The sequence below is a fragment of the Nipponia nippon genome, unplaced genomic scaffold (genome assembly GCF_047370975.1).
Source record: "Nipponia nippon isolate SJK-2023a ecotype South Korea unplaced genomic scaffold, ASM4737097v1 scaffold_7, whole genome shotgun sequence".
Taxonomy (NCBI): domain Eukaryota; kingdom Metazoa; phylum Chordata; class Aves; order Pelecaniformes; family Threskiornithidae; genus Nipponia; species Nipponia nippon.
In genome coordinates, this window is record NW_028262391.1 from 43,738,658 (window position 1) to 43,762,700 (window position 24,043).

The 24,043-nt window shown below is 36.5% G+C and overlaps 2 protein-coding genes across 18 annotated transcripts in view; both read left to right on the forward strand.

Moving 5' to 3' along the window:
• NAE1 (NEDD8 activating enzyme E1 subunit 1) overlaps nt 1-1,268 on the forward strand; it is a 40,187-nt gene extending 38,919 nt beyond the window's left edge. For all 4 annotated transcript variants that reach the window (XM_087739007.1, XM_009465741.2, XM_087739008.1 and 1 more), the window contains one exon: nt 1,038-1,268. In XM_087739007.1, coding sequence (XP_087595133.1) covers nt 1,038-1,147 — 110 coding nt within the window. In that variant the 3' untranslated portion in view covers nt 1,148-1,268. The remainder of the gene's footprint in view (nt 1-1,037) is intronic.
• On the forward strand, nt 1,262-23,043 carry TERB1 (telomere repeat binding bouquet formation protein 1). Of its 14 annotated transcripts, XM_087738997.1 has the most exons (22): nt 1,262-1,397; nt 2,481-2,609; nt 4,352-4,410; nt 6,261-6,371; nt 6,562-6,690; nt 7,163-7,294; nt 7,749-7,809; nt 7,907-8,022; nt 8,161-8,283; nt 8,777-8,929; nt 9,996-10,127; nt 11,549-11,674; nt 12,673-12,830; nt 13,257-13,618; nt 15,259-15,320; nt 16,333-16,425; nt 17,794-17,964; nt 18,454-18,534; nt 20,011-20,124; nt 20,520-20,632; nt 21,175-21,374; nt 21,933-23,043. In XM_087738997.1, exons 3-22 carry the CDS (start codon nt 4,365-4,367, stop codon nt 22,051-22,053), a joined length of 2,604 nt encoding a protein of 867 aa, XP_087595123.1. In that variant the 5' UTR covers nt 1,262-1,397; nt 2,481-2,609; nt 4,352-4,364; the 3' UTR covers nt 22,054-23,043. The 14 variants fall into 14 exon arrangements, 9 of the variants coding, with proteins under 9 accessions (XP_087595123.1, XP_087595125.1, XP_087595128.1 ...); XR_015700389.1 differs by lacking the exon at nt 1,262-1,397 and having other exon boundaries at nt 1,403-2,609; nt 21,175-21,706; nt 21,933-22,055; XR_015700390.1 differs by lacking the exon at nt 1,262-1,397 and having other exon boundaries at nt 1,403-2,609; nt 21,175-21,672; nt 21,933-21,951.
• Nucleotides 23,044-24,043: the final 1,000 nt, after the last annotated feature.

Sequence of the window (24,043 nt, forward strand, 5' to 3'; positions counted from 1 at the left end):
CTGTAGTACACACTTTAGTCAGAATCTTCACTGTTTTAATTACTTTGTATTGTCAGAGCAAAGACTGTATTCATGGGCTGTACTCAAAGGTATTATTGGAACAAAATCCTCCCCCTTCATTCTCCAGATGTGACCTCCTATGGTATATAGAAAAAGCGTATACAGCAAGGGTTTAAAGTCAGTAAAAGAAAGCAAATAAACTTAAAAAATAATCTCAGTAGATCGATTCTGGTAGCTTAAAAATGTGTTTAAAAGTAAAGTGCTTGAAAGAGGCTTTGAGTTTTTAAAAAAAAAAAAGGAAAGGAATAATTGTAGTAATATTAAAATTAGCACAGTACACATCTTCCTTTAACACAATATGCCTAAGTACCTATTAAATAAATAGCCTTGATTGCTTACCTTTAATCCAACCTGCAGGTATTATCAAAACTATATGTTTTAATGGATGCTCAAATTTGATATATCAGTTAACTTACCTTCTTTATTTGGCTTCATGCGGTGCTGAAGATAACTATGTATTAAATACTCTGTGGATGTAGGAATTTTTTTCTGATTAAGTGAAACTTGGTATGTGCAGTGCTTCAGAAAGATATGTAAAGATAACTTCTGAAGAAATACAGACTATTTCATACTACAGGAGAACACAAAGGGGTCACAGTGAAGTGACCCTTCAGTTTATTTTACAGTTTAACTGTACCTGATTTTTTTTTTAAATTGAATCTCTCAATTTCATTTAGAGAGGTCACAACTTGCATGGGTCTGTCTGCTCACACATTTTTACTTGGGGTGTGTGTACGTGCATGGAGAGAGAGAGAAAGTATATACAGCAAAGTGTATGTAAAGCTAACTTTTGAAGTAACAGCTTTCTGAGTCTCTTTTACACTGGGAAGTAGTGAAAGGCATTTTTTCCTCCTAGGAGTTGTACCAGGCACTTCTGAAAGAATTCTAGTGTACTGAGTTCTAGATAAATAACATTCTTTTACTAGTTTTTAAATACAACCTGCTAACTACCTTTTTTTTTTTTTTTTCTTTTACAGGAGCTGCTGCACAGGAGGTTATCAAAGTCATTACAGGGCAGTTTGTAATTTTTAATAACACCTATATTTACAGTGGAATGTCACAGACTTCAGCGACTTTCCAGCTGTAGGATAATGATCTCGCATTTGTTGCCGCCAGGTCTTGCTGCTGCGTTCTGTAAATACTGTGGTGTTCTGCCACTGACTGGACTGTTCTGTATTACCTGCAAATTAAAGTTCTTTTATTTGTAACGATTTTATCTCTTTTTTTTTTTTCCCCTGAGGACAAATAAAGTCATACCAAATCCTGAAATTTTTTTTAAATCTAGAATTTTCTGATTCATCTCTGAAAGAAAAAAGCAGCAGCTGTTTTTTGGCATGGTAAGTTGCATTTCCAAATTGGCTTACCTGGTTTGCAGCAGAGCTGAATTTTTTTCCTAAAAGCGGCTCTTCAGATGGAGGGGGGAGTACTTGCAAAAGGTTGGAAAAGGCTGATCTAACTGTGGTGGTCTGAGGATCTAACTGTGAGAAGGGCTAGGGAAAGCTGTAGTACCTTTTGTTGAGTTCAAGGACGTTAGGGAAAGGGATTATGTGCCTGAAAGCTTGGTTCTGTCAGCTGTATTCATCTAGTAAAAGATTCTTTTTCATGCACCCTTTGTGTCTGGCGAATGTCAAGTGATGGCTTTTCGTGGCGTCGTTAAGTTTCCAAAATGCAGAGTATGGAACTGAGCTGCACTGAAAGCCAAGCGATCTCCTCCCGGCCCCGGCCTGGAGCCCCGCCGAGGTCGGGACTGCGGAGGTTAGAAGGGACCGCCCGCTGCCTGCCCGAGAGCGGCCGCGGCTGGCGGCGCCTCCCTGCCCCGGGGCGCGGGGTCCCGCCGCTGCGCTGGCGCTGGCTGCGGATGGCTCCTGAGGGGGCCGGGGCCCGGGCTAACGGCCGCGCGCGGCGGGGCGGGAAGGGCGCGCGGCTGAGGGCGGCGGCTGGCTCGCTCTCCTCAGGCCGGCGGGCAGCGCCCGGGGCCGCCTTCGTGGTGAGCAGAACACTCCCGCCGCCGGATCCGCAGGTAGCTAATCCGTGCCCCATTTCCCATCCTCTGGATATTTCCCACCCTTCCCAAAAGCTGCCAGAAGAATGCTTTTGCCATTTCATCTTTAGACTGTTCCCCCCTCCCCCTTTTTTTTTAAATCTTTTACATGTTCTTTCCTTTTTATATTTGGGATGATCTGGAGTACTCGTTAAGACTTCTACTTCAAAGTCAAACTCTGAAAATGAACTATAAATTATACATGGCTCATTTGAGAGGGCGGAGGGGATGGGATGAATACTAAAATAGCACTGGAAGACTTCAAAGGCCTGTTACACTGAAGAGCGTTTCTCAAAAGTTAGCAGATGCATCCTGAGCTGCTGGTGTGAATTTTGGTTTCAATGGGGCACCGACAATCCAGATGTCTTCCATTGTACAGGATTTGACCACTGGGTTTTGGAAAGGAAGAACAGCCCTGAGCGCGGCTGTTTCCATCCTGGTGTGGCGGCGCAGGGGCGAGTGGCAGCCCAGGGCCCGACTGACTGGGGACGCTCCCGTCCGCCTCCAGGTGAGCTGCGCTAGCCTCCGGTGTTCGTCTCTCTGAATCTTCAAGCCGTGTGTGCTCTAATGCTGCTGAACAAACAGATGAATATATCTGCACTTAATTTTAAGACTGTTTTTTTGAGGTTTGAAGGGATGTTACTGCATTGTTGTCCATAACCGGTGGGGAAGAGGTAATCTGGTTTCTTTTACATGAAACATTTGCCAGAAGTCTGTTGCAGCAAATCCTGTTATTTATCTTTTCATCTTTGCCCTGTGATGCAATAACAGAGTTGAGCTATTTGCATTTTAATATAGGCTGGCTTGTAAATACTACTTTGTGTACCTTCTGTATGTTGCAAAAGAAACAGATCTGGTTAAGGTCAAGACACATCTTCCTATAGCGTTTAAAAAAGCTTGTGCTTCTTATATTAAAGGCTCTTTAATTGTATAAATGTGTATTTAATTAAACTTTACTGAAATGAGATTAGCTCCAAAGTGAGCTCATTTTTACAGCCTTTCTTTTGTTAAGGAATACGTAGGTAGTTTTTGTTTTCTCTTAGGCTAGTAGGGTGGTATCAGTAAGGGCAAAAGAAGATGAGGAAGACTTGCAAGATTTCCGCTATTGTGGCAGGGTTAGATTTGCAAAAAATAATGAAATGCATATATATTATCACTTCTGAAAGGGTAAAGGAAGATGAACTCTCTTCAAACTTTCCCTCTCAAAACACATGCTTCACCAATGCTACTGTAAGGATCCATATGAAGCATCTGAACTAATGGAAGCGGCAAAGGAATGGGGACAGTCAGTAACTCTAAATGGAAAGCAGGGCTGGCTGTCTTCATTAAGATGACACTGATATTTCTTAGAGCCTTTGCTCTACTTTGAGAAGGATAACTAATCCATTATTAAGCTGGATTTATCACTGATTTAAAGTTTCTACCTGGAGCTAAATAATTTTTGAGAGATTGAAATAGGTTATTGTGATGCTTGCATCAACCTTTTGTGTTTGCGACTTGGAGCATGGTTAAAGGACCATCTTTCTGCTTCCAAACCTGAATTTCACTCTGCTGTTCAATTAACTCTCAGATGCTGGCACATTAGGTTTATGTAGAATCAATGGTGTGGGTTTTTCTGGTTTACATGGTTTGTGTAATGTGATAATTTCTTTGGTGAACTAAAATTAAATTCTTAGTTTAAGAAATAATGTCTCAGTTCATGCTCATTGTCTTTGCTTTTGATCAATACCAATAAAACAACATAGTTATGGTTTAGTGGCTCACTGAGTAGCGGTAGGAGGCTGAATGTTTTATAGTGGATGTCCGATACTAGATCCTCTACGTAACAGTACTTGGTGATCTTACTGCCAGCTGTTGGGTGATGACAAAGTTGGCAACCTATTGTAAGGAAAATTCGATCAGATTTATTGTGATAAATGGCACAGAGCTAGGTATATTTTTAATGACAGGGACATTTTTAGTGCCCCACAATGGTAACATGAAATCACCTGATTTCTGCAAAATGTTAACTTTCAAAAGATAACAACACAATAGTTACAAATGCAGTATTACTATAAAATACTCTATTTCCAAAGGAAATCTTTGCCATGCAAGAGCATATTAAACTCTGTGTGTGTCAGATGATAGAGTAAAACCAGGAAACTGGAAAGAGTGTATTTTAAGAAAAATTATTTAATTTATACTGCATATGATGCTATAAACACTACTAATCTGAACAGAAAGAAACACACTTTTTCCTTGCCATTGTAGAACAAGAACAGAGATGCAATCAAAAATGGAACCTCAAAAGGTGCAGAAAAAACAATGTGGTAAGATACCTAAAATAATTTGTCATTTATTATCTGCATCAATTTTACAAAGTTTTAGTAGACTGTGATAGGTCTGTCATGGGGTGGTGAGCTGTCAGGGAAATACTCTTTTTTCCTTGTTGCCAAATTTTTAGATTCTGTATTGGATAGCTAAAGGGCAAATCTAATGACAAACTTTCAAATAGTAAATAATACCACCACAAAGTAACTTTTTTTTTTGCTAATATTTACCCACTTTTTTATTGTATTTTAACTTCTTTAAGAAATCCTAAATCTTACAAGTGTTTCAAATATACAGTATCTGCTGTTACCGTTGCAAATAATTATCAAATAAGCCTTTTTATTATATCCAAAAGACTAAGAAACAGATTTTCAAAGTTGTTTACCTACCTAGGGCTGTATGTAGGTGCCCAGAAAATCCTTTTGTTACCTTACTAACCTAACCACCTGATTCAAGATTCTAGCTGCTGTGGTAAGTGATTAAGTCTTCCGTAACTAAATATCATATAGCAACCCTCAGTAAGTTTGCAGATGGCACCAAGTTGGGTGGAAGTGTTGATCTGCTGGAGGATAGGAAGGCCCTACAGAGGGACCTGGCCAGGCTGGATCGTTGGGCTGAGGCCAGCTGTATGAGGTTCAACAAGGCTCAGTGCCGGGTCCTGCACTTGGGTCACAACAACCCCATGCAACGCTACAGGCTGGGGGAGGAGTGGCTGGAGAGCTGCCTGGAGGAAAAGGACCCGGGGGTGCTGGTCGACGGCCGGCTGAATATGAGCCAGCAGTGTGCTCAGGTGGCCAAGAGGGCCAATGGCATCCTGGCTTGTATCAGGAATAGTGTGGCCAGCAGGACCAGGGAGGTGATAGTGCCCCTGTACTCGGCACTGGTGAGGCCACACCTCGAGTACTGTGTTCAGTTTTGGGCCCTTCACTCCAAGAAGGAAATCGAGGTGCTGGAGCGTGTCCAGAGGAGGGCAACGAAGCTGGTGAAGGGTCTGGAGCACAAGTCTTATGAGGAGTGGCTGAGGGAGCTGGGGTTGTTTAGTCTGGAGAAGAGGAGGCTGAGGGGAGACCTTATTGCTCTCTACAACTACCTGAAAGGAGGTTGTAGCGAGGTGGGGGTCGGTCTCTTCTCCCTAGTAACAAGTGATAGGATGAGAGGAAACGGCCTCAAGTTGCGCCAGGGGAAGTTTAGGTTGGATATTAGGAAAAACTTCTTCCCCAGAAGGGTACTCAGGCACTGGAACAGGCTGCCCAGGGAAGTGGTTGAGTCCCCATCCCTGGAGGTATTTAGAAGATGGGTAGATGTGGTGCTTAGGGACATGGTTTAGTGGTGGACTTGGCAGTGCTAGGTTAACGGTTGGACTTGATGATCTTAAGGGTCTTTTCCAACCTAAACGATTCTATGATAAGCCTTGCTTTGTTGGATTCTTTCCCTATTCACTCTGTAATTTTCAATTGCATTTTCACTCTGAATATTTTCATAGTTCTGTATTATTCACTGAAATACACATAATGCACCTTGTAATTGTGAATTTAATATTTAGTAATTTACAGCACATTTACTAACAGTTACTAGTAATTAAAGGCCAGAAGTATTAAGGGGGGGCTGTTACTTTAGCAAAGGAAATCATGCTCAAATAACAAACTATGGAGAGGAATATTTTTAGGTCAAGTATGTTTGTTATTTATAGATGGATAGAAGTTGTGTAGCTCCATTTTTGCTTTTTTTTTTTTTCTTCTTTAAAATGCATATACATGCTACATTTTTGGGCAGGTTTATTGTAATACTAAATAGATTAATATAAAGAAAAGATAACAATTTTCATGAGTTTTTTTGTGTTTGCTCTTAGATATGAAAACAGATCTGAACTTACTGCTTGAATGTCTTAAATATCAGATGGACTGCCCTGTATCTCAGAAAGAGGCTTTGATCACTATTTATTCAATTTGTCAACAAAACAGTAAGAAGTGTTTTTCCTTAGAAACAATGCAATCATTTATCTTCACAACATATGTTAAGCTGGTTGTCACTGTAAAAAAAAATTGTCGAAAGGATATAAGGCTTGAGAAGTTATAAAATATTGGAAGGTTTTCATTTTTACAGAGAAACAAAAGCGAAAGTTTAATTTTTGTTCTTTTTTTCTGTTACAGGTGAAGCAAGCGAATATTTTCGAGAAATTGGTGGTTTGATGTTTATAAATGATCTTGCAAAGTCAAGTGTTCATTGCATAGTAAAGGAAGCAGCTTTATTTACATTAGGAATTATAATAGAGAGTAATGGTAATATTATTTGTATTTTTGAGTGAGTTATGATCCCATGTTATTACTTCTGCTTGTGCTTTGCCTCCATTATTTTTTCGTCTCAAAAAATCAGATTACAAGATTACCAGCTTGAGCAAGGGGCAGTAAAGGTGCCACTGTTCTGCTGTCCATCCACAGATTCGAAGAAATAATCTTGGTTTTGTTTTGATTTGTGTAGACAGCATGTCTTTATGATACCAGACAGCTGTACTACTTCTCTTCCTCGGCAGCAAGTATTAAATCACTCATAGGTTGTTCCAAAGTTTGCCTAGGTCCTGGCTGGTTTAGAACGAACTACAGGGGGAAGCCCTCAGTCACTTCATTGTGCTGTTTTGTCTCCACTCACCACATACTGGACCAACTCAGACTCTGGTTAACTGTATTACAAAAATAATTTAGGATTATGAATAGCTTGCTTTAGAACTTAATGGTTTTTATTTTCTGGTTTCAGTTTATTGTCAACAAACTTTGTGTACTTCTGCATTGTTTGAAGACCTCATTTTATTTTTAATTAATAAGGATTCTGGTGTGAACTTGAAAAGAATGTCTGTTTATGTCATCTTAGTACTGGTTTCAAATAATAGTAAGTTGGGGTTTTTTTCTGCATTAAAACACTACTTTTTTCTATTTGCCAATCTGCAGTACAGAAATTCGGAACACTCAATAAGTAATGTTTTGGTAAAGTTAATTTATAAAGATGAATGGTTGCATGTAACTGAACCTCAGTTGTGTAAGCAGATCATCACTCACTGGGATTTCCTTAAATAGCAGGAAGTGTTTTAATTCTAAAAGTGAAATTATAGTTTAAAAAAAATATAATGCAAACCAGTGGTTTCTGACAATGTATAGAAAAAACTAGACGTAGAAAGAAATAGAACATTTTTGCCAATGTGTTGGTGTGATTTTTGTATTTGTTTTTTGGGGGGATATATGCTTAGGAAATGGAAATAGAATGTATATATGTAAATTAAACTTGACATTAAGATTTTGTCTCAAGTTGCATGTGTCTTCGGAGTCTTGTGTGTGTTCTTTTTTAGAAAGTGGGCAAACCTATGTCAGAGATACAGGCTGCATTGGTCTTCTGCTACAGTTATTCAGGTAAACAAACAGTTGCAATTCAAACAGAAAAATGATAGACCATTTAGGACTTAAGTTTGCTTGACTATTTGGGACTTGTTTCCATTGTTCTTAACAGAACAACTCTTTCCACATCTGAGATGAATCTGTCAGATGAAAATACTAATCAGTGCTATCAGCTGTGGTCTTCAGTCTGCAGTACTCTCTGTGCCTGTGTTAACAATCCTCAGAACGGTAAGTGTTGCTGTTAAAATTGTGAAAAAAGTTTAAAATATTTCTCCAAAGTGGCAACAGTTTGTTTCCATTTTTACTGTTCAACTGAAATTTCATATTACATTTTGATTTTGGGGTTATTTGTTTTTACTTTTCCAGAAGATAATCAAAACATTTGCTGTTCAGTTTTTCCATATGCCAAAGAGTGGCTTGAAAGTTGCACAGAGCCTGAGATAGTTCGTCCTATTTGTTCATTTGTTGGTCTCACAGTTGCAAATAACTGTAAGTGCAGCTCAAGCTTTAAATAGTTTTTCTTTTGTAAAATAAATTTAATTGGGTAGTTAAACATTTGATTTCTTTTTGTCAATATCTACAAATTCATTTGCTGTTCTTCCAACTTTTATTCTGAAAACGATATTCCACCATCTTTACTTACACTGCCTTGCGCTTAAGTCCACAAATAGCCACAAACTGGCTACATTTAGTAAGGTCAGTAAAAACTATTTGGAAGCTGTTTTGATTAAAAGTATTTTACAAATATATGCCATTATTACATCTCTGAAAACAATGACTTAGGTAGAACTCGGGCATAATGTTTGCCCTTTGCGTGCATGTATTAGGGTCAAGATTAATAGATATCCAACTTGTCTTGTATGGGTGGAAATGTAATGATTAATACATGCACAGAAAAATTGTGATGAGCCTAACCGATAAAATGCTAAAACAATTTGCAACTTGTATTATTTAAGACATATTTTTTTCTTTTTTCCCTAAGCATATGTGCAGAAATACTTTGTTTCTGTTGGAGGCCTGGATACATTAGCTAAAGTTCTCATCAAGCTTATGCATGATTCCAGTATGAGTCACTCAAGCACAAAACTTGCAGTAGTAGTAACAAAGACTCTGGATGCCTGCATTGCTAATGACTGTGAGTGAAAAGACCACTACTGTTTTTTATGTATGGCAATTTTAAAATGCAATTTTTAAAGTCTGGTTTTGGTGGAAAAATGGTATGAATGGATACTAAAAGGCAATTAAGTTATATACATCCCGCTTGATATTGCAGATTTTTTTAAATTCAAATGTGTATATAGGAAATTGTTCAGTTTATCCGAGATGGGCTACTTTCCCGTTGTTCCTAAAATAAATATAGTGAAATTTAAACTATACTGAAAATTAACAATAAGATACTAGAGCTAGTTTTGTTGTAAGTAAAGCTGAGAACTGGGTGTGGCAGTCATCTTGGATCCTGGAGTCTGAGCTGTGTTTCTGTAGGCCTATGCCTAAGCTGATAGGCTTTGTAAGCTCTAAGAGGCTTTAGTAACTCAGGCATGGAGCTGAACAAAGGTGGTATGTCTGCATAACACGTCTTTACTCTCATTTACTGTCTGGATAGTGCTATCCTAATGAGGTCTTTGTGTATTCCATCAGAAGATTTTGAGAAACCTGTGAGCCTGATGAATCTGTGCTGTTGGCCATGATTATTATATGTTTGACACTTCTGCCATTAGTGCTCGCTAACAGTAGTTCAAAAAAGTTTAAAAGCATATACCTGCACTACTTTTGAGCCTAGTTTCAAAGAAGCTGGTATGTGACAAGACTAGGTTTCAGCATGTATGTACTAGCAGTGGTGTTCCCAGTGTCAGGAAGAGGTTGCCCTCTACCAGAAACATTCCTAGCTCTTTTTGTGTCAGGTAGACTATACGTCAAATCTTATTCTACTCTTTCTTGCTCTATTCTGGAGCTGATAAAGGATGTGGAGAAACTCAGCAGAGGTCTACAAAACTTGCATGCTGCAAAGCCCTTGTTTATCAGATCTTCTGCCACATCTCCATACAGCACAATCTGGGAGAAAGGGCAGTGTTGGATATGGGGAGTAGCATGGGCAGTAGAGTACTCTAGAGTTCCGTTGAAAAACAGCATTTTACACTTGCGTGATGCCTATATACTTACTCTCTGGTTTCTTTTTCTTCAAATTGTTTTTAACATAATAGCTGCCATGGGTGTTGTCTTGACAAAGTACCACACTGTGTCAGAGCTACTGAAGCTGCTGTCCAATGACACTCTGGATACAGGAGAAAAAATTAGTATTATTCTAACAATTGGACACTGTACTGAAGTTTGTGGTAAGATTTTTTTCTTTTTCTGTCAGTTTCTGCTAAATTCTCATACACTAACTACTTCAATGGTGTAATTTCATCAAAACTGGAACATGAGGGAAAGTTCTACTAAATAATATTAATATTCAGAAAAAAATGTTTGCTATAATGTTCCATCTTTAAATTTTAGAACCTGTTAGCAGATAGTATCTTTAAGAGCTTAGAAAAAGTAGACTATTATGCAAGAATTCAGAGCTGGACTTAGGTATTACAGGGTAAAATTAATCCAGACCTGAAACCTACTACAATACATACATACCAAATAAGTCTTTTTGAGCTCTGTTTTAATGGCACTTGATATATACAGCTTCTGTCCACTGTTTGCATAGCTATTAATTTTTTAAAAAGCTATATAACGGTATTGTTTTTGAAGTAACATAAGCAGTAGGTAACCCTGAAATGTTTTTGCCAGGCTCCTCAGGGCTTTCCTGAGCATATCTGGTGAAAATATAACACTTAATTAGGTGTTTTATGGTAGTACAAGCAAACAGAATGGCAAGTTGCAAGATACTGATCATTGTTTATTTATACTGTTGTCTTTTCTCATGTATGTTCAGACACACAAGAAAAAGGGATTATGTTAAAAAAATCCTGATTGATTATCATCCTCTAAATGTCAATAACAAGTTCAATAATTATCTCAGTAGGTCATAAATCTGATGTTTTAAAAGATACTTTTTCATAAAGAATTAATTCAAACAAAGCTTAATGGAAAATGTCTTTCAAATTGAAATATGATTAAACCAACAGAATGAAAGTTTCTCTTAAAATGTCAACACTGACAAAGTAATTGTATTTCATCTTTTGTTGATTCCTTTGTTTTATTAAGTTTAGACAACAAAGAACAATTTTTAGAAGGTTGTCAGTTTTATGAATCCATACTGCAAATGAGATCACAATAAAAAAATTGAGCTAATTACATAGTTGATGAGGAGGGACAGATTAGCTAGACCAGGATTAAACTAATTTTATTAGAGTTTTGCTAATTATAAGCTTCAAGCTTTTGATACTTCTGCATCTCAAGGCTTACATAAATGTAGCGTATTTACTTCAGGAGTATATACCAGAGGAAAAGAAATACAGAAGCCATAATTGAAATATTTTAGGCAACAATTAAATGAGTTTGGATTTCCATCATGTAACTTGTCTCAGTCCTCCTTCAGTTTTCTTACAAGAACTTTGAGCTATGGTCAAATCATCCTGTGTGATCTAGAGCGCTTCTGCTGCAACCCGGGTAGTAGGTCATTACAGCATGCTTGGATCCATAATGAAAATCTCTTTTTCAGAATTTCCCTGAAAGTTACTAATATTAGTTTCTAAAATTACTGCAAGATTAAGTGTGCATGTGCTGAAACCAAACTATTTTCATTTACAATGTCCTATTTTAGAAGAAAACCAGTGTGAACTGCTCCAGAACAATGGTCTTCCGCTTATGATTCAGGTATTAACCGAGTCTCAGGATGAGGAACTAAACAAAGCTGCTACTTTTGTGCTGCAAAACTGCAAACAAATGAGTAAGCTTACTGTTATTGCTTTAAAAATTACAGAGATGATTTCCATCTTTAAGTTCTGTTGACTTTCTAAATTATTTTAACTGTAGCAGCTTTGTAATTCTTTCTACTCCAAGAGATGTTTGTTTTCTGCAGAAAAGTTGCATATTTGCCACCATGGACTGATTATGGCATTTGGGCAGAAAAAAGAAAAGTAAAAATTGCAACGATGTTGCAATAATGCATTTGTGAAACCTGTATATGTAGGGCCAGTTCTTAAAAGCTTTCCTATGTCTAAATTATGTGCAAAATATGAACGTTGCCATTTAACATGCAATTGGTACTCTATTCCTGGGTATGTACCATTGTATATAGAAACTAAGCCAGTGGATAATCAAGCCCGAAATCACCATGACGACAATTATTTTGCAATATTAAAAAATCTTGATCTTTATTTTTAAGTAGGCTGTATTTTGAAGTATCCTATTTAAGTTTTTTGTAATTAACTGTGTAATACCACCAGTGAAACAGAAAGACACCTTGTCCTTTAATCCCTAAAGCATGGAAGGTATTATGCAATTGATAATTGGTAAAAAGCATGTATCTACATTTTTGTATTGAAAACATAACTGAGAGTTTTGTTTAAGATTGAAGGGGTGTGGTGATTTTCAGTGTCCATTAATATGGAGTTGTTTTAAAAAAAAGAGACTCATACTGGTAAAGGACCTATAGACTTAGGACTAAGTGCATGATAAAGTCATTTTTAGAGCACAGCATCTTTGTGTAAACAGCTTATAGTAACTATAATTGCAAGTTCACCTGTTGTAATTGCAGTTTATATTTGAAACGTATTAACGTTTATGTGTAAGTGTAAATTAAGTTATATAAAATTATTATTCAGAGGTTATATTTTGCATTAAATTATTGGGGCTGTCCCTCAGCATACTAAAATGTAATAAATAGTTATTAAGATGTTCATTGATACAATTTGGAATATTAATATTGTTTTATATTTTATAAAGCTGAACAATTGTCCCTGAAAATAAATGATAATTCATTAAACGTGAACAATGCAGAAGAGTTGGACGTGCAAGTCAGAAAAAGAAGTCTACAAGACTACTGGAGGAAAGCAAAAGAAATTTTACACAGAATAAATGTGATTGAAAAAGAACATGATGAGGTTGGCCTATTTACCAAAGTAGGATAAAACTAAGCAAATTTTTCCAGAGTTTAGGGAGAAACAGAAAGTAAACAGGCTGCCCAGGGAAGTGGTTGAGTCCCCATCCCTGGAGGTATTTAAAAGACGGGTAGATGTGGTGCTTAGGGACATGGTTTAGTGGTGGGGTTGGCAGTGCTAGGTTAACAGTTGGACTCAATGATCGTAAGGGTCTTTTCCAACCTAAATGATTCTGTGATTCTAATAGTAGCAAATCCATTGCTTCAGCCTGGAACTATCACTTAATAACTACCCCTTCAGGGTTTCTGAAGCTTCTCTGGAATTTGCTTTACCTTCGGAGTTAGACTGGTCTATCCTAGTTAATCTTGTTACTAGATTTAATATTTTCATAGAGCTCGTATAGTTGCTAACTAGTATTTTTCAATACAGGAAAGAGTGCAAGGAAGAGTATTTGTAGACAGATCTTCAGAAGCCAATATTGAAGCATCAAAATACCATGAAGTGAATCCTGCTGATCCAAAAACTTATATAGAAAGAACACATGAAGAAGTACATTGTCCTCAGTTGACCTTTAAGTCAGACGATCAGGTTCTTGCTCTGTCTATAAATTCTTCTCCACTGAAAAATGAAATAGTGAACCCTATGGATCCAGTAAATGCTTCTACTAGACAAAGTGAACAGAGTAATATTCCATGTTCGGTTAATGAACTGCAAACAGACAGTGTACTTCAAAGTCACAATATAAATGAAAAAACTGCTTGTGTAAAAGATCAGTCTATTCTTCAAGTAAGGTAAGTGTCTTACACCTAAGCAGAAATACTAAGTTGCTTTTCTTTAGTAATTTCCAAATTGAATGTCAGCCTTTTGAATTATCTGTTACTAACGATGTCTTTTTCTTCTGGTGAAAATATGTAGCCTTTTGGTGGCTCACTAGAGAATATTTTGTGGAAGTGTTTTTGACATCACAGATCAAAAATTATAGACGTTGTAGTAATAATAAAAGCTTCTGATCTTTTTCTGTGAATGGTAGGCTTCTGATGGATTGTATAGAGTGCCTGTTACAGGCCATGTTCTAATGCCTTCAACGTCGGGATGAAACGGCATCCATAGTTTTTTGCCTCAAAATTCTCACTGATTCAGTAGATCAAGATTTGACCTATTGGTTTGGATGAAACCACAAAGCCTCCTGTAATATGCACTTACTAGGAAGACAGCAGTTACGGAACTGCTCTGCAAAAAATTGAAATTGGAGTGCCTACAAACTAGGGAAAAAAGCTTCCCCCCCCCCCACCCCCCCCCGGGCTTTTCTCCCCTCATATTCAATTGCTTTCCTGCGTGGGAAGAGAAAGATACAGCCTTGTTTAGTCATTCCCTGTTCTCTTGCTTGTTGCTCTCATATCAATGCTTATTTTCCTCTTTTTCTTTTGCTTCTTATGGTTATCTTTCCTACTGATAAACAAAAAATTAATTATAGGCAACTTGCAAGGATAAATACAGATTCCATTATTTTGAATTTCTATCTGGAATATCTCTCAAGACAGGCAATGACAGAGTATAAATAAAACTATGTCTCTCCTTTTTTTGAGTTCCACATTTTTATTGTGCTTTTTTTATGTGGCTGGCTGGACCCTGCTCCTATGCAGTTTCCTTGCATGCATTATATTGTAACTTTGCAACTACCACAGAAATTATCAAGAGCCTGGGATATTTTCCATGGTACATTCAGGTAAATTTTACTTTGCTGACCAGCACAATTTCACAGAGCTTCTTTAGTTGTTGTTCTGACCTCTGAAACACAAAACTATTAAGAAATTAATTTTCTGGGGAAAAAAAAGGTCTCTCCTTGCATATGTGTTTGTGTGAAAGCAGGAGTTACCCAAACATAACCATGGATTAGGCTCCTTGCTCCTGCAGCATTCAGAAGTAGTCAATGACAGAAAAATGTATGATCACCATATCGTAGGAGCGTGTTGGTTGCATAAAAGTTAACCAGTGTAAGAAAAGAAGAAAATCAATTACCTTTTAGAGTAATTGCTACATCCAGTGAAGGCCACAGTATTTTGAAGACCCTGTGAAAGTTTGATGTGTACTAAGTAATCTTTACGTGAACCGGAATTGCAAATGACGCTGGAAACCAGCATCCCTTGAAAGCACTGCATTCCAAATGCTGGAACAGACATTCTGAACAGCACTGCAAGGAATGCTAATCACAGATCTCTGGTAAACAGATTTCTAACACACAGTGATTATATGCTGGATACTACAACTCCAGTAACTTGGGATAATTAGAATCAATTTTTTAGAGTTTTATCTTTCACATATTTACTGTGGCTTTTGTTTTGCCTTTGGAATGTGTGTATTAATTTACAGGTAAATGTACGTTGTGAAGTTTGATTATTTTTTTAATTTGTTCACATTTTGATCTTCCCAGTGAACGCTTATTTAAACAACCAGCAGAGATTGTTAAGAATATGAAACAAACATGCGCATCAGGTACAAGTAGCTAAACATATTCCTTTCTTAAATAATTTTGTTCTTAATGAGATTTTAATTATTTTGTGTACTTTTATCACTACTTTTTATCAGATGTTATACATCTCTATATGACAGAGTATATTATGTATAATACCCTTTAACTGTTTGCATAGTTTTGGAATTTTATATTGTATACAATTTTACCAGGACAATATATTTATTCTACTTTTCTTCTAATACATATTTTCGCTTTCTTTTTTAATTGATTTTAACTGTTCAAATGAATGTGTCAGAGATAAATGTTTTAAGTTTAGTCTGGATGCAATCCATAGTGAACAATGAAAGCCATTAATAGAAAATGCGTAAGGATGCTGGTTTTGTTCTGTACTTGTAAGATTTGGGATAGAACCTACCTGCGAGAGTGACTTTTGCCTGACACTATTCCTACATGTTGAACATGTGTTTAAGATAAATGTTTTTCAGACTTGCATTGATCTTCTTAGTCTGATATATTTATTTCAGAATTGGGATCTCTTCAATCAAATCTTTATTCATAATTTAGTTTCCCGTTAATTTATAAAAATTATTCATTAGATTAGTATTTGCCAGAATGGTAGCTTTACAGGTGACCAAGCTGATCTCCAGGTTATATCTATTTAAATGGAGAATAACTATTATTCTAGTACATCACATTTTTCAGCATCTGATTCCAAATATAAATAAAGTTTATAGGGCTTAGTTAAGCAATGTAAGTTTACAGGGTTATTTTGTTGTGTTCAAGTTGAAGTAATATGCTTTGGGAGAGGGATGAAAAAGCTCTGAATTAAATGTAATTATTCTGGATTTACAAAAATATAGATGTGATCCATTTAACTTCAGGTATTTCACTTGGATTTTCTGCTGTTATGTAAATTAAACTTTAATAATCTACAAATAGAAAATACAATTGAATATAGGTATGCTGATGCATGATTACCATGGCAAAGGATAGGCTTCATTTTCTCAGTGGGTTTTTTCCCTTCTAATTTAGATCAACATTCATTCTACTCAGAGATGACCAAGAAAGAAAAAACTACTTCAACTACATCTGCATCCCATAAAATGGCAGATTTAAGGTGTTTAGGTAAATATTTATCTTAGGTCTTTCTTTCCTGAGTCCATAAAAGAAGCCTTAAAGAGTTAGCAATGCAGTAAGTAAGCTGACGTTACAGAAACTTGAACACATCTATCCGATTACCTATTATGTAATTCTTAACTGCTTCCTTTCCTTTTTCTGCCCCTAAAATAAAACATAAATATTGAAATAAAGCTTACATATTCCAGTTTTGGTCTATGTATCTTTTCTTAATGTTGGTTTACTAACAAACAGCATATACAGCAGCTTAAAAGATGACACACTACTTACAAGAATACTTAAGAGTGTGTGTTTTCCTCCTTTCTCTGATTGGAAAGAGGGAGGAAAAACATGTAGCCCTGCTCAGTTCCCTCATGTATTCCCCTGCTATGCCTCCTAACTATTCTGCAGCTTTTCTGTTTTCTCTGCCTTACTGCTATTAAGTACAGGCAGTCAGTTTTATAGTAATCCATGATTGCAGCCCTCGGTTACCCCATCTGCTACTTCCTGAACATGGTCTATTAGTAGGTTATAAGAACGCTGCTGGTACTAAGGATGTGTAAGTGGATTTTGTAATCAAGCCTGTGTCTCTTTATTAAAAACAAAACAAAAAAACCCAAAACAAAACACCAAAAGCAAAAAAAAAAAAAAAAAAAGGCAGCCCATAACCCACCTTTGAACATCATTTAGGCATATGAACCTAAGTTGTCAAACTAAATTCAACCTGAGCTTTAGCACTGCTTTATCTTAGGCTAGAATATTGCAGATGTGTGCCAGTGCCCTTCTTATAATTCCTCACAGTGAAGAAGTTCCTCAACTGATGTAACGAACTGTGAGAACATCCAAGAATAACTAAACCATAAATTACCCTAGGAGTGTCCTCAAAAAACAAACAAGAAGGCTTCCTGTGAGGAAATTCATACCTAAGCTAGACTTATCATTTATTCAGGTTAATACAGATACTTGTTACAACACAGAGAAAGTTTCAAAGTATAGCAAAGACATCTTTTGTATTTTGGCTCCTGGATAAATGTGCAAAGGGAACTGAGGCCCCTTTCTTCCCATCCTGCTAATTTTTGCTTCTGTAGAGGATCCATGCCTCATTTAGTGCTTCCGGAGTTGAAGTGCAGTATAACTTGGTCCCATAGGTCATGCTGAAAATACTTTTTTTGAGAGAGAGAGAGCAAGTACAAAACAAGAAATAAGTATTTTCAAGAAGATACATAAAAGTGCAACCTCTTTTTAGATGTGTATATGGAAGACTGGAGGTCAAATTGTAGATCATAGTGAGCAAAATAAAATGCTGAACTTTGTGGTGCCTTCCATAGCGTTTGTGCTTGCTGTTTCTACAATATCCTACTTTTTTTTTTTTTCCAGGTTGTACAGCAGGAGGACTGTCCTTCAATAGTAAAACCTTTACCAAGATGTTGCAAAGTTGTCCATACCAGTGTGACCGTCACAAAGTCATTCTGGAAGCTGAAGAAAGATATAAAAAGGAACTTCGCAAATTGGCTGTTTGTAACAACAGTAGATATGCGACTCATGAGAGTAATTATGATTTTTTTTTTCAGTAGTTGTAACTATTGTTTTAAATCATATTTAAAATTCTGAACTTTTTTGGTCTGATTCTGATTATCCTGCTCTTGTAATCTCACTCATTTGATTTTATTTACCAGTAATGTGTACTAAGTGAGATCAGAACTAGCTGCTTCTGTTTTGAGGATCTTGTGTATTTCTTGGCAGTAGTGATATATCCTCATGATAGGCTTTGATGAGAGACTGTCCTGTTTGCCAAAGTTAGTCAAGTACTAATAGAAGGGAATATATTAAGTTGAAGTAAGTGTGAATGGATGTATGACATCATAACAAGGTCATTTCATTCTAATATTACATACTTATGGATGTAAGAGGCTTATAATTCTTAATGAATTAAATAAAAGCACATCCTATATTTTTCTGGTTTAAAGGAGGCATTTTGAAAATTAAACAGTTATTACTTACTGGCATTTGTACTGGTGTCCATCTTGTATTTTCCAGGAATACTGCTGACCCCAGTGAAGAAAAAAAGACTGCATACAGAAATACCAACTTTTAGGAGCAAAAAGGATAGTTTCCAAAGTAAGGGCTTGGTTTGGAAAATAATGCACAAAGCTCTTAATGTCTAAGTAATTATTTTGCAGGACTTTACCACGGGAGGCTGTGGATAGGGAATTATGTTTTGGGTTTTTTTTTCTGTGGATTCTGTGAAAAATCTGTATTTTAATAGGCCAGAAAGTGCATATTCTATAATCATGAAATTGTGTTATGCGCATTAGTTCACAACAAAGCTATCTGGCACTTGCTTTGTAGATACTGCTTTGAATCCTGTCAGGGTTACTTCTGTGCCATCTGCTCTTTTTCAGTTTTGTGGCATTAATTTTTAAAAGGGAGAGGGGCATAGTCAGGATCAGAACACAGTACGGTTGCCTGTTCCTGGATTCAGCATCACACTATTATACAGTTATAGCCATGTTACTCTATTAGACCTGTTTCTGTTCCTGCTTGGAGCTCTGCTAAGGACTTGGGTCTCTGTGTGCTAAATAGCTAAAAGTGTAAACCGTAATGTATACAACAAGGGCAACGTATACTAGGGCAAGTAACTGAAAACAACCTATCGGAAAATTAAGTACAGGAGTACTTTTACCTGTCCTGTATTATGAGGTGTTGAATAAGATGTTATTAACAGGGTAGAGATGGAAAAGTAAATACAAATTCCACCAGTTTCTGCAGTGCAGTTTAGGAACCCTATGTTTACAGAACCATCAGTTGCCCATAAAAACTGGTATTCTTTAAAATACACAACAACTGTCCATTTGTAAATAGCAGAGTACATATCTTTTATTCCGTAATGTAGCAAAAAAGTTAATGGTTATAATTTTTTTCCTTACTCTGCAGATACATATTTTTTACATAATTCACAAGGAATTTTCTTCAGAATGTGGTGTTTGTGGGTACATCCTGCAGAGCTCCAACTACAGTCATACATAACGGCATTCATCAGCTAGTAACCAATACTGTTTCTTACGATTGATGACCAGAAATTTTTGAAGTAGGCTGAAGCAGCCCTCTAAATCAGTACTTAAACTCTAAAACATTAATATTACTTTAAAAAACATTTTCTTTTCAAAAATCAGCCCACCCATCAGGAATTTATTTTTAGTCTCTTATTTCCAAAAAACTTGTTTACATTGTTATTTTATTTAATTAATTTCTGCTAGCAGCTAGTAGATTAATATTTTTTATTATTCTCCTCCCCCCCTTCAGATTCAGAAATTAATTAATTTGGCTATGATAGCCACAGAGGTCTTTTAAAATTTAAAAAAAGCGCCCAACTTCATTTCGTGTCACGAGCCCATTACACTAATTTATTACCTTTAGCAAGTAAACATTTTCTAAAGTAAACTGATTTTTTCAGTCTTTCTTCCAAGACCAGATAGTAGTATGGCTCAAAAGATGGTTCTCTCTTAAATTTTAATTCCTAAAACATTACCGGTGTGTTGGGATTTTTTTTTTTTAAGAAAGATGCATAATGTTTTATTGTTTGTTTTTTTTAAGGTATTCTTTTGACTCCAATTAGAAAAAACAAATCTGATACTTCGAATAGAGATGAACATAGTAAAAATACTAGGTTGATTGACGACTATAACTTGATACCTACGTACGAAAAGTGTGAGTATTGCCAGAAAGTTAATTCTGTAATAAGCATAACTTAAAGATCAAGTTTTGCATTTAGGTCAGGGCATTGAGAAAAGCACCTGTGCTTGCTATTGGAGACGAATGGCTAAGACCTTTATATAGATATATTCTTGTACCTTCAACCATAGTATTATTGATGTTTGAGTTAATTCCTGTTATTTGCTAGTTGCTTCCAATGCATAAATAATCCTCATGTGTTAATGTCAATGATGAGAAAAAGATGTAATGAAAATAAGATGTTACTAATAAAGCAACATTCACATATTCAAGTTCATCAGAAGAAGCGGCCCTTTACAACACTATATTCAGTTTTACAGCAGATCTCAGTTTAAAGTAACTAAGAGGTGGCCTTGTTCACAATTTCATAGCTTTCCAAAAAAACCAAGATGCTAACTTGAAGAGACAAAGAGTCAAAGAAATGTGCAACCAGCAATGTCAGCGCTTAAAAGAAAATTGCAAATACTCACTTGACAAAGATGAGGTTAGTTATGCAAAGCCTAATCATACACTCATGTATTTATAAATGTCCAGATAAAATCTCTGTGAATTGCATAATTTCTTTTTAAGTCACCTTTAACAGGAGCCCAGTAGCAAAGTGAGCCTTATTAAAAAATATTCCTCTCTGGTGATTCTACTCCAGTCACACTGATTTATTCCTGAAGCGAGTTAAGCATTTTTCAACTGACAGTTCTTTCTGAATAATGGATACGGAGGTATGCTCTTTCCTGCACTCATGAAAATTTGCATAGTGTAGAAATAACAGAAACCTAAAGGAATAAACATGCTAAAGGTATAAACTATGTAGGCGCGACAGAAATGAAGGTAAAGGTCATGGAAAAATACTGTATTTCAGTAAGTGGGTGACAGTGAAGAAATCTTGAAGAACCACTGTTATCTTGACAAAGCGATCGTTTCTTTAGAACTGCTTAAGATTGTATTGTCAGTAATAATGCGCTACTTCCAAATGTGAAATAGTATGTAAATTTACATATTTTTTAATTACACTAAAATAAATATTTACAGAACAGTGAAACATATTCCATGGATGTGAACACAAAAACTTTAAACAAGAGAAGAAGAACCCGAAAAGATTTCACAACTGAAGAAATTAACTGTCTTTTGAGTGGAGTAAAAAAAATGGGTAATCACTGGAATTTAATTTTGTGGTCTTATCCATTTCAGAAAGGACGGACAAGTGTTGATCTTTCCAAGAAATACTACAGGTTACAGTTGCAAGTAATCATGATTTAATTTTCTACTAATCATATATGCTGTCAGCTCAGTTTTCAGCTTTTGACCGTGAATTGACTTGCAAAAAAAGGACAGGCTATCAGAATTTGCAACCCATGGGATTGTGCTTTTTGTCAGTTCAGTGCTGTGCACACTAAGCGCTAGAGTGCTCTCCGATGTAATTCAATCGAGGCTTGTGCTTGGAGAGAGAGAACTAAACTGGGAAAGTATTAGAGAGCCTTTGAACCTTCCAGTGCCTCCTGACAGGATACAAAGAGGATAAAAATTTCAGTTAAGGACTCTAAATTAATCACTATGTTTATTAGTAAGTTGATACTTTCTCTGCTCAGTCTGTTTTCTGGTGATGATTTGTGAAAATCCTTGCACAGAGATGCCCTCTATGGACGGAGTAGATGGCACTTCTGCTGTGCTTTGGATATGTGTGGGAGTGTTTAGTGGCAAGCATTTTTCTACTGAAGCGTTTTTCTAAAGTTGTGCAGTGTTTTGTGTCAACGCTTGTCTTGATATTTTCTTTTATCTCCATTTTATAGAGGCAAGAAAAAACCAAAGATCATCAATAACATCTTTCAAGAGTATTTTGGATTTTGTTGCAGAATGCTGAAGAACAGCCTTATTAATAGTGAGGTATTGTCACAACGATACGAGCCCTGAGAGAATTTAGATTGGCTTGGACTCATGTTTTTCAGTTATAGCATTCACTGACAGAGTTGTTATGCTTTGTAAATTTAAACTGCATGTAATTGAATAAGTTTTTTTTTAAAGAATGCTAACATAGCTAACAAAATCTTTATCAGTAAAATTTTTTTTAATTTAACCTTCTTGAACATTTGATTTGTGTAACATTCAATTTGACTTTCTGTTTGAATCTTTTTGTTTGCTTTATACCATTTGTAAGAAAAGGCTATATTACTAAAATGAATATTTTATGTCAGAAACTGATAAGTGTTAATGTTGTGTCTGAATTTGTTTCCTCTTAATCAGTGAAATGTTTAAAGCAGGTAAAATATTTTGTCATGCGTTTAATGTGCTGTATGTGCAGGAAAAATATATCTGTGACAGAAAACACCAAATGTATGGTTAAACACTGCCGCATATAGTAGGCGAACTTACGTTGGTACAGTAAATATATTGGAATAGAAAGCTTGTGGAAACCTCAGAACGTCTGGGTAGCAGATGTAGTGTGTGGTTCAGCTGCAGTAATTCTTGACTGATACTAATGACCGGGGTCACGTTCCTGGACCTACATAAAATACTTCAGTGTTGAACTAAGTAGAATGCAGGTACTGATAAAATTTGGCTTCTGTTTACAGTTGGACGTTTTTTGGTGTATTATTCAAGGAAGCGAGCAGAACCACCGTTTCTGCTAATTACACAATTTTTACAGAAAGCTTTAATGAAAGCCTTAGTAACTTGATTTTTCAGTGATAGCCTTAGTATTTAATTTGTATTTTTTATCTATTCTGATAAAGGAATGATTAATTGATAGTTAATTTATTATGGAAAAACTTTAGTTACCTTATTAGCACTAGGCTTTCACTACGATGCAGCTTAAATGCTTAAAAACAAGCAAGATAACCGAAAACTGAAAGACTTGCAGTGAAGATGATGCCAATGATATAATAAATAGGTCTTCTAATATTATCACCTGTTGCACTCTGTTTTTTATATTATTAAACTATTCAAACATCTATAAAAGATGTCTTTGAATGGAGCTATTCAAAGCAGCATAGTTAAATACTGGCATATGTATTTGCAGAATAGGAGCCAAAAGGACTAGCGAGGAGCGGTACGCACTGCAGGGAGAGTTTGGGCTGTTACGCACTCTGCAAAGGATTTTTCCAAGGACTCAAAGCTTGTCTAGGCAAGCTGCTATTTCATCTATTGACTGAATGTGTATTAGTAATCTGTATTATTCTGGCCTAAATATATTTCAAGTGGAGAAAATATGTCTTGACTTGACACAGAGTCAGAACATCACAATGCTGGCAATTTACCTAATCTTAGGTATAATTTAGGTTGGAAAGGTCCTCTGGAGTCCAGAATCCAATCTCCTCGGAGCAGGGCTCATTTCAAAGTTAGTCAAGTTGCTCAGGGCCTTGTCAAGTTCTGAGGATCTTCAGGGATGAAATTCCCACAGCCTCTTTGGGCAACCTCTTCTGGTGCTTCAGGTACACTCGTCGTGCAAGTTGCTGAAAAAGACATCGCTAAAACGTGATGGCGTAACCCAAAAGGGAAGAGTCACGGACTAGAAGCCAGCAGAAACCTGCTGTGTGAACTTGTGCAAGTCAACTCATCTTCTTCTCCCATTTTCATTGACTGTACAATCTTGATAATCGTATTAATTGTCTTGCCTGAAATGCTTTGAAATCCACGCATAACGGGCATCATAAAAAATATAATTGCGTAAGAATAATTAAAGCCATTTTTAGGCCGCACAGCACACTATTTTAGCACTTTGAAAAGCTCTCCTGGAAGAACAAAATGTACTGGCGGGGTGTAAGGATTAGGGTGGCAATTACAGCTTGCTTCAGTAGGAAACAATCTAAACCAGGCCCTTTCCTCTAAATGCATCGCTTTGTCCCGCTTCCACGCCACGCAGGGCGCCCCGCGCACCAGGGCCGCCGGCAGCTGCAGGCGGGGC

Excerpts from the sequence above, each read along its gene's own strand:
- TERB1 (XM_087738997.1), top strand. The coding sequence starts at position 4,365 with ATGCAATCAAAAATGGAACCTCAAAAGGTGCAGAAAAAACAATGTG. Across the intron at positions 11,675-12,672 it reads GCAAAACTGCAAACAAATGA|CTGAACAATTGTCCCTGAAA; the intron begins GTAAGCTTACTG and ends TATTTTATAAAG. Across the intron at positions 20,633-21,174 it reads ACTCACTTGACAAAGATGAG|AACAGTGAAACATATTCCAT; the intron begins GTTAGTTATGCA and ends AAATATTTACAG.